Below are 9,720 nucleotides of genomic sequence, written 5' to 3' on the forward strand. Positions count from 1 at the left end.
GGGAAAATAAGATGATTGTGTCGTTCTCGTTGCTTGCGACTCGTGATCACCTCTCAGCATCCGAGGGTCTTGACGTTGAACATATTGCAGATCAAAGATGATCCGTTGGGGGGGGGGGGGGGGGGGGGTAAAAAAAAAAATGTGGAGCAGTGCATCCTCTGATTGCAGTAAACAAATTCATGTGATGTTTGATCAATAATTCAAAGCAAAAGATGGGATTCTCAAATGGAGCACAGCCAGATTGCTCGCCGCCCACCTCAGCTGGACCCATCCCAGCAGATATTGCTTTACATTTCATCATGCAGCGTTCCTCTGGACGTCCGTCTGTCCTGCTGCTCTCCAATGGCTCATCACACACACACACACACACACACACACACACACACACACACACACACACACACACACCGACTGAGGCTGTACTGAATGTAGCAGCATACAGTGTACTGTGACATTAACATGCATGACTGGGCTCCTCCTTGGTTCTCCTCTACTCTCCTCCACATCTCCACAGCTCTTGGCATCACCCCCCCCCCCCCCCCCCCCCCCCCCCACCCATCAGCTCTCCATCTTTGTCTCTCCATCCTTTAGCCATCTTGTTTCCCTTCGTGTCCTTACCCCCTTTTCTCCCCAACCCCTCCCTCCTCTTTCAATTCCTATAGCCCATCCCCTGCCTCCTTGCTCTCTCTCTCTCTCACTCACTCTCACCCCCCCCCCATCCCACTGGTCTTTGAGGCTGCTGCTGTTATGCAACACAGCTCCCCTGTGTGTCGATGTGATCATTACGCAACATCTCCTACTCTTCTGGAATACTGATGAGCAGGATCCAGGCAACAAAGGGCCGTTAAAAAAAAAAAAGAAAGAAAGAAAGCAAACACTTCAAAGAACCAACATGACATTTTGTGTGTGCACATGTGCCGGATCTGCGTTCGTGTGTGTTTGTGCATCAAAGATGACGTCTCCGCCGGTCCAGCACAACGTTTCTTCTGTCGCCCCCATTGTTTCTTTGTCTCTCGGCAACAAACGCCGCTGCAGACGGTCAATGACTCGCACAAGGTCAAAGCAAAACTAAATAAATAAACAAATCGCCAAACGTCATTAAATTCCAATTTATTCCATATGCATAATACAAGATACGATTAGACATGGTACTGCAGCCGCATGTATCCAATACATGGTTAAGACGATACAAAAACACTGAACAAAAGAACAAAACAAAACAAAACCCGTTTATATAAAAAGAGAACATAAGGCAAAACACCCCAAAAAAACTGACCTTTAAAAAATTTACATATATATTTTTTTCTTTAATTAAATTTCTTTCTGAAGTACTGAAGCTACTTTAAGAAGTAAACAAGGAGTGCGATGCACCGGAAACCTGCCAACAGTTTGACAAGAGGATCGGAAAAAACAGTCACGACAGGGATTCGATGTAGATTGTGCCCCCTACAGATAAAGAAATGAACTGCAGCTTTGCACTTGTGCCCCCTGCAGGTAGAAGTGCTGCTACTGCAAGTTAGCCTTGCCTCCACTTTCTGAACTTGGCGAATCAGACGTGATTCAGTTTATCAAGAAAAATTTATTATATACTCATCAGACGTGAGTTTCTGTTGATGACTTGCCTAAAATTTCGGATTTAAAAAAAATGCAGCTTTTATCCTCGCCTGCAGGTGACAAACATTCCGATACCCAAACTGCTGATGCTGTCAATGTTTTTATTTTTTTGTATTTAATTCCCCCAAATAGGAAGAATCTGCAACCCAGGAGCACGTCAGAAATACAAGTGGTTTTCTTTCATGAGGTGCCTTGCATCAGAAAGAGACTGCTACATAACATATGAGGTACTATACCAGATTAGATCTTGATTTATTGTTTTCTAAAAAAAAAAAAAAAAGCCTTTCTTGGCCAGTACCTTTAATCAACCTTATTAAGAACGCCTTCAATTTAGTTGGAAAATTAACTCATACAAGTTTGCATCCGTCAACTGCACTTGATGTTTAATCAGCCTGATGCAGTCAAACGTCAAACTCTGAATGTTCAAGTGCAAAAAAAAAAAAAAGTCTGGTATAGCACGCTGTCGGGGGGGGGGGGGGGGGGGGGGGGACTCAAAACACATTATCAAGAAACGAAAGCTCCAACTGATCCAGTGTATCTAGATATAGATCAATCTTCAGTAAATAGGAAACAATCCACACAGTGATCAAAAGACGCTGTTTTCCAGCTCATGTTTGCCACAAGGTCAAGCAACTGGCTGCAGAAGGATAGGTGGCGCTGTTATGCGAGTCATAAACGCAGGACATCAGAGCAAAGGTGTTCTGCTTTTTCCTTTTTGACAGAGCTGTACATATAAGACCATCGGCCGACCCATCCAAAAAACATATCCAGTTTTCAGTGATGGTTTACAGACATAAGTACACTTGGTGTCAAATATTACAAGAAGAGAAAAAAAAAAATTCAAATTTAAAATAGATGAGACAAATTTACTGGGTTTCATGCATCAAGATCCTAGACTTACAGAGGATCAGAACTGGAAGCACAAATGACTTTGGGGCATTTCTATTTAGTACATCATAGCAACTTTTACATACAACATCATCACTGAAATTAAACAAGCATTACATAACAGGGTATTATTGCCACATTTATTTTCTTCCCAAGAGTATGGTGATTACGAGCGCAAGCCGGCCGATCGCACAATCCGCGTCGGCCAAAGACACTTGAGATACGCGAGTCCCATAACAGTCTGTAACGTGTTTACTAATTTAGACGCCGACTCAGCCGCTTTGGCAAAGATAACTCACTTTGCCCACTCAAATGAGACAGAGATGCTTTGAATGTGCTCTCTGCTGAACTCCGAACCGGACAAAACAGGAAGTGCTGGATGAGGTAAATTAGAGTGTCCCCTGTTTTGTGTGTGTGTGTGTGTGTGTGTGTGTCTTTACACATATATGTATCTATATAGAAGGGAGAAAAAAAAGAAGTCCCATTTATGATAGAAATCTGTGTTTTAAAAACAAAACATCCAAAAAAGCACAGTTTATCCATTGAATTCCCTGCTTTGTCATTGGTTTTTAATCATATACGTATTGAAATAGAATTATCTGACATATTGTTGTACATCACAATCAACAGATGCATTATTACCATCAGAATAAATACAGCACTCATTGACTATTTGGCAAATATAAGGAATATTGTCGGGTTAATAGACACAGTCAGAGTCCCTGTCATAGGAAATGAAAGGTTATGAGACAGTGGTTTATATACAAGCTTCAGAAGCAACCGCCTTCGGGCCTGGCGAGTTTCCCTCCGGTATAAAAACACAGAACAGCTCAACCCTGCCATCACTACACCTCTTAGCATACGGGCAGTGACTCTAGCGCCCTCTACTTGCAGTGTGCAGTAAAATAAACAGCCCTACGTATGAACGCATCCCTCCACCAGTGAGGGCCCTGGATATCAATCAAACCTGTGCCTTCAGCGGAACCCAGCAGGAGGAAACCCAAAGAAACTCCCTCCGTGTGTAAAACCTCACTTTAGAAGATTCTGATTAAATCCCATGTGAGGAAACTGAGATTAGTAGAAAGAAAAGCTCAATCACAGTCGCTTCGATCTGCAGATCATGCTTGGGTTTGTTTGTTGTTGTTGTTGTTTTTTTTAACCCACTGTGAGGTACCGTACCTCCCCCTGCTGTTGGTGCTAAATAAAGTGGAAAGCTGCCACCAGTTGAATCTTTAAACATTACATTTACGAGAGTGTGTGTTTTTTGTAAGAAAAAAGTGCAAAATCGTGGCGCCTACATTGTAAAAATGCATTGAACTAAATGGTACGAGGACAATATATCTATCTATATATATATATATATATATATACACAAACAGTTGTTTTGAACTTTTGTGTGCATGTTGGATGGAAGAACTGTGACCGAACCGGATCGCACCACTAGCCCCTCGTTGGTTCCTCTCTGCGCCAACCTGAGGCCTCACCCTTTATCTCAATCCGTCTCCTGCACCCGGACTCGAGCACACGACTGCTCCACTCCTGCACCACGGAGATAATCCTCCTCCTCAGTTGGAGAGCAAATGCAACCCAAGGAAAAGTGAGGGAGAGCCAGTGTGCACCACTCTAAACGCATCGCCCTCTGGCTGATGCTACTCGTGCTTTGGTCCTCTAAGAAGTCCTGTGCAGGGATTAAACGGCGATTTTGTGTGGCGATTCATTTGTGTCTGCTGGCGGCTGTCGGGTGTTTCCTGACGTTCCCCGGCCTCATCTTGACGAGAGGTCAGTGTTTGAACCATGGGAGTGTCGCAACAGTCCACCTCCTCTCTCTCTCTTGCTCTCTCTCTCTCGATTGTAGGAGCCAGGCGCTCTCCACGGGCCGTCATGTGACCACCGCTCCATCGCGCCTCGCCGCCTTGCCAAGCGTGCATCCAGAGATTCCAGCGTCACGTCGAGGAAACGGCGACTGGAATTGGACGCGGCGGCCGGAGGCCAGCGAAGACAACAGTGCAAATTTTAAGATTCCCTTGGTTGTTTGTGTCTGTGTGGATTCTGCGGGGAAGGGAGTTCTGCTTGTGTCTCATTGATGCTTCACGGGAATTTTTATTGAGATCTTTCCTGTTAAATGTTCTTTTTTTTTCCTTTTTCTCTCTCTCTCCCCCCTCTTTACAGCGGGCCATACTTAGCCTCGTACCGGGCCAAGGTGTTCTTGCAGCGGCCGCAGTCCTTCCTCATCTCGGCCACCTGCTGCCTCAGCGCGGCGTTCTCCCGCTCAGGAAGGAGGCGCGCACCGTGATCTGGTTCTCCTTCAGCCGCCGTGCGTCGCGGGAACGCTTCGCCGCCAGGTTGTTCTTCTTTCTCCTGGACCAGTATTTCTCATCCTGAGAGGGAACAAGGCAAATAGTTTAAATAAATAAATAAAAAATGGAGCAGAACTCGGGGATTTGATAGAAGCAAACAGATGCGTTTGTGAAAACATCCCCCACATCTTTCATCTCTAATCCGCAAGCCACCGGCTTCGTATTGCGAATGCTTTAATCTGAGCAGGACTGACCGGAGAAACCAGCCTTTGACCTTTAGTGATCAACCTCCACCTGACCTACCAACTTTATACGAATTCAAACACGCGTCAGTGGAAATATTAAATAATTATCAATAACTCTCTCTCATGAGACAGTGTGTTGTTTTTCTTTTTCTTTTCTTTTTTTTTTAACTCAACCAACCTTCTGCTCATCGGGAACAAACACTTTCTTGGCCTTCTTGATCATGGGCTGCGGCTTCAGCTCCTCGTCAGAGAACTTGTGCTTGCGGGGGTTGAACAGCTCTCCTCCCGGCACGCTGGACAGAACCAGGTCGGTGGGGTCCGGCTGGAAATTGATGTCCACCTCGATGGCGTCCGGGTCGATGGGGGAGGGCGTGTTGCGCTCTGCGGGCGGGAGGAACAAAAAAATAGTGTAAAAACACCGTAATGATCGTCAATGATTGGGACGCCTACAGGCTGATAAGCTGCGTTTTTATTGTGCCAGTGCAGCAACACTGAAAAACAAAGCAGGTATGATCATTTTATCATTGAAACTGTTGTAATTTTGAGTCTAAGCCTGCTGCTTTGTTAAACTAGATTTTGCTCTTCTGACTAATTCCTATCATAAATCTTAAAAACAGTTTTCCATATTATTTTAATCAAATTGAAATTGACTTGGACAACTCTGCAAAAACTATATTCACTTAACATCAGATATCCGTGAGACTCTTTTATTAGGAAATTAATGTTTTAAATTTTTTGTTGATATTTTACCCTCATTAGAAATACTTAAAAAAACTTTTTTCCAAATAAACTAAGTTGCACCTCTCAGTGTCACCTTGCCTGCAGATTAAATCACTCTGTGTGCAAAGGACTGACATTCACTCAGTTTACACGCTTCGCTTCTTCTCCTCATCCTCACCGGTTTGTTATAAGACGATTATTACAAGTTGATGATCAGATAAAATGTAATAAATAGTCAAATCATGTGCTTCGAAATATTCCAGCAGGAGATGGAGAACCATTGACTTCAGCTGCTTTTAATCGCTCATCTCAAAAGCGACCATGGGAACGATTACATGGGTTCAAAGGTCCCGACCGTCGCGGCACATTACTTAATGTTCACCAGAAAGCGACTGAAGGTGATTCTCATTCAAATGTGAACAGAAAACACAAAGCAGACAGAACAAAACTCCATTTATCACTCACCTCTTTTCTTCACTTCCACAACTGCTGGTGCCGCCTCTGATTCCTCTTCTTCTTCTTCCTCCTCCTCTTCTTCCTCATCCCCCTCTTCCTCCTCCTCCTCCTCCTCCTCCTCCTCCTCCTCCTCGTCTTCATCTTCCAGTTTCGCCGCAGTAGTGTGGTGACCGTCACTGGTTCCTCCGGCTCGGAGGCGTCCGCAGCGGCAGACGGGGAAGATGGTGGGTCGGAGAGAGACGCCGCAGCAGGAGTGGGTGGGGCAGGAGTCGTAGTAGTGGTGGTCGTCGTGATGTCAGAAGCGGTCGCCGGGCGACAACCTTGGAGAGGGGCTTGCCTTTGCCCTCCTCCGAGGTCAGAGTCCGCTGCAGCTCCTCTTCCTCCAGGCTCACCGGGATCCCGTTCTCCAGGAGGAACTCGTCCAAGTCCATGTACTCCAGGTGGAAGGTCTCGCCGTCGTAGGGGATGGTCTTGTCCCAAATGGCCGGGGTCAGGGAGGCCGACACCCCGCCGCCGCTGCTGCCGCCGCCTCCCCTGGAACCTCCGCCGGCAATGGCTGCCACGACGCCGCCGCCTTCCACATCCTCGGAGGAGCACAACTTCTCCTTCTCGATTTCTGCATGGAACACCAACAAGGCTGGGGTTAATAGACGCCCTTGTTATTCCCACAGCTGGGAAATAAAGGGGGTTATTCTAAATAAGTGATGGTGGGTGTAAATGGAGAAGCCTGGAAATGACAGAACTGGAGAAGCAGAGGATAAGAGAGAGAGAGAGAGAGAGAGAGACGAGAGAGAGAGAGAGAGAGAGATGAGAGAGAGAGAGAGAGAGAGAGAGAGAGAGAGAGAGAGAGAGAGATCTCACACGTGAATCCCAAAACACAAACCGACACCACACGGTCCAGGACCCCGGTACAAACAGAGAACCGTGTTTAACGCAGAGCCAGGCGGTGGGGGTGTGTGGAGGTGTGTCTGCAGCCCGGTTCCCAGGCTCACAGAGCCGCTCGCGCGAGTTAGAACTTTTTGTTCTTTTGTTGTTGCCTCGCTCTCTCGGGTGAAACTGACCTCGCGCAACATACGGCGCGCGAGCCGCGTCCTCCAGCAACGGTCTGACGCCGTTTAACAAAGCGATGCGTCAAGTCGCACCCGTTTTTTAAGCGCAAAATAAGACACCATGTGCAAAAAAAAAAAAAACCTCGACGAGCCCCCGACACCCCGCCGCGACTGATTCACAAACTGGAACTTGCCCTCCCCTTTCCCCGTCGCTCTCCGGAGCTTACCGTCGTCTCCTTCCTCCAGGATGTTCGGAGGAGGGATGTCCATAATCTTCTTTAAAACGAAAGGGAAGGACTTCTGCGGAGCCGCCGCAGCGACATCGCCGCCGGGCTGGAGCGCCACTGCCACCGCGGCTTTGCCAGGCATTGTTTCCCCGCTGAACTCTCCGAGCTGGACCGGGACGACGCTGGTATCGACAGCTGCTTCACCGAAAGGCACGCGACGACCCGCAAAACTTCCTTTCTTTTTTTTTGTCTGACGTTTGTTTTGCGGAAGCCTTTTTTTTTATTTTTTTATTTTCTCGCCTCCTTCTTCCTTGACAACGCTGACGCTTGAGGGAGCAAAACAACACTACACAAACCCCTCGCTCTCCGTGTGCCTGTCGAGCCCGCTCATTGGATATTCATGAGCACGTGCCCCGCCCACTCGCGGGATAGTAGACGCTGATTGGCCGAGAGCGCTGTCAAACGAATATATAGATACACATGTTACACTGGAGCGGTCGAGTTTTCGCGTGGTCGCTTTGCGGCTGCTCATTGGCTGCTTTGCGCACATCTTTGAGTCCATGTACAGCCCATATGTGCACAACGTGAGTCACAGCGAGAACAAGCAACGTGCAGTTTGTATTAAAATACTTCACTTTTATTTTTAAGTAAACATACAAGACGCCTCAGTGAGATCACGGTGCGGGCGGCGCGTCGCCGCACTCCTTCTGCGCGCGCCACGCCACTCTGCCGCGCACGCGCGGTGACTTGTTCTCCCCGAAAGCAGCAGCACGCAGATACTCGTGGACAAACACGTGCACCCCGCCCTCGTCTCTGTCACGTGAAGGTACAAGCCGTACAAGCTGTCGAGGGGCGTGGCTTCACACATATCGCACGTGCAGGAAAAGGAGAGCGAGCGGGCACGCGCACCGGTTTGGAACATCTCGCACGGGGCATTTACGCAGCACAGCAATGATATTGTGACACTAAATTCTTACTTTCAACATCGAACAAATGGACTTTTAGAATAGATTTTTGAACATCTGTCATAATTTATGCTCTGTACTAATGGAGATTAAGAGACACTTTAACATTAATATAGTTTTAGAAATATGACTTATTATTTAAAAAAAAAACATTTTAGCCCTCTCATCAAGTATTCAAGCTTTGTAGATGATTAAACACTAAATAATGAATTTATTTAATGCCCGTGGTTTTACAAGTCCTCCAGTATCAGCATTGGAAATAACATTTGTAGATCACATGTGGAGGAGGCATGTAAATTATATCGTTCATATGATTAAAAAAAAAAAAAGGCTGATCCAAAACCACAAATAGCTCTTTATCTAAATCACACAACTCCATTTCAGTAACTGAAGGTTGCTGCTTGTTTATTGAGGGTTGTTTCCACTGAGCAAACACAACATTATTGTCTGTTTCTTTTCCTCTGGGCAGCCCAAACCAAAAGTTTAGTTTCAATAATTACACAAGTAAACAGTCATTATGACTGTCCACCATGCACACAGGACTGCCATAAAGAGACCGGGCTGGATTCAGTCCAGCAGGTGTTCCAGGTTGAGGATGCTCAGGATACTGAACTGTTTACTGGGCAATGATTCTCACCCACTGCGCCACCTGGAGGCCTTGAGAGAAAACACGTTCAGCCACAAACTGATCCACTTCAGTGAAGCACGGTACAATTTCACTGTTATCATTTTAGAAATATCTCAAATGATGTTTATTTCTCATTAATGAGTGTTGGTGTCTGTGTGGAAATCGAGTAATTCACTGTAGAGGATTAATAAAGTGCAATTCTATTCTATTTCATCATCTAGATGAATAGAATATAAATAACAAAGATAATGTAATCATAGATTACACTTAGAATTAAAAAAACTTGATTATTTATAGTATCTCACAATGTTCAGCAGCAACAGCTTAAAAGAATTGTCACAAGTAAATGTAAGCCATTTTTAATAGCTGATTACACCTTTTTATGTTTTTTAAGATTTGTATGCATCTGTTTTGTACGACTGTACCTTTTTAAAATTACAAAAGTACAACAGTATCATGATGAGGGATTGCACCAAGCTTAATATTGGATGTGCCCTATCAAGTAAAAATGCAGCTGTTATACTCCATCATCGAAATTGTACACTTTTTTAATTTTTTAATTTTAGCTTATGATAACTAAAACTAATCATAGAATGATTCAATTCTAAAATCTACATTAATAATTTGCATT

The 9,720-nt window shown here is 45.5% G+C and overlaps 1 protein-coding gene across 1 annotated transcript; it reads right to left on the reverse strand.

The window, feature by feature from the left end:
• Nucleotides 1-1,094: 1,094 nt before the first annotated feature.
• On the reverse strand, nucleotides 1,095-8,386 carry tefb (TEF transcription factor, PAR bZIP family member b). The gene is given in 7 exon segments (XM_080511375.1): nucleotides 1,095-4,775; nucleotides 4,778-4,880; nucleotides 5,223-5,425; nucleotides 6,230-6,376; nucleotides 6,379-6,531; nucleotides 6,534-6,836; nucleotides 7,497-8,386. Coding segments are annotated over 7 exon segments (1,161 nt in total). The 5' UTR covers nucleotides 7,639-8,386; the 3' UTR covers nucleotides 1,095-4,665.
• Nucleotides 8,387-9,720: the final 1,334 nt, after the last annotated feature.

Source organism: Blennius ocellaris (assembly GCF_963422515.1).
Source record: "Blennius ocellaris genome assembly, chromosome: 16".
Taxonomy (NCBI): Eukaryota; Metazoa; Chordata; class Actinopteri; order Blenniiformes; family Blenniidae; genus Blennius; species Blennius ocellaris.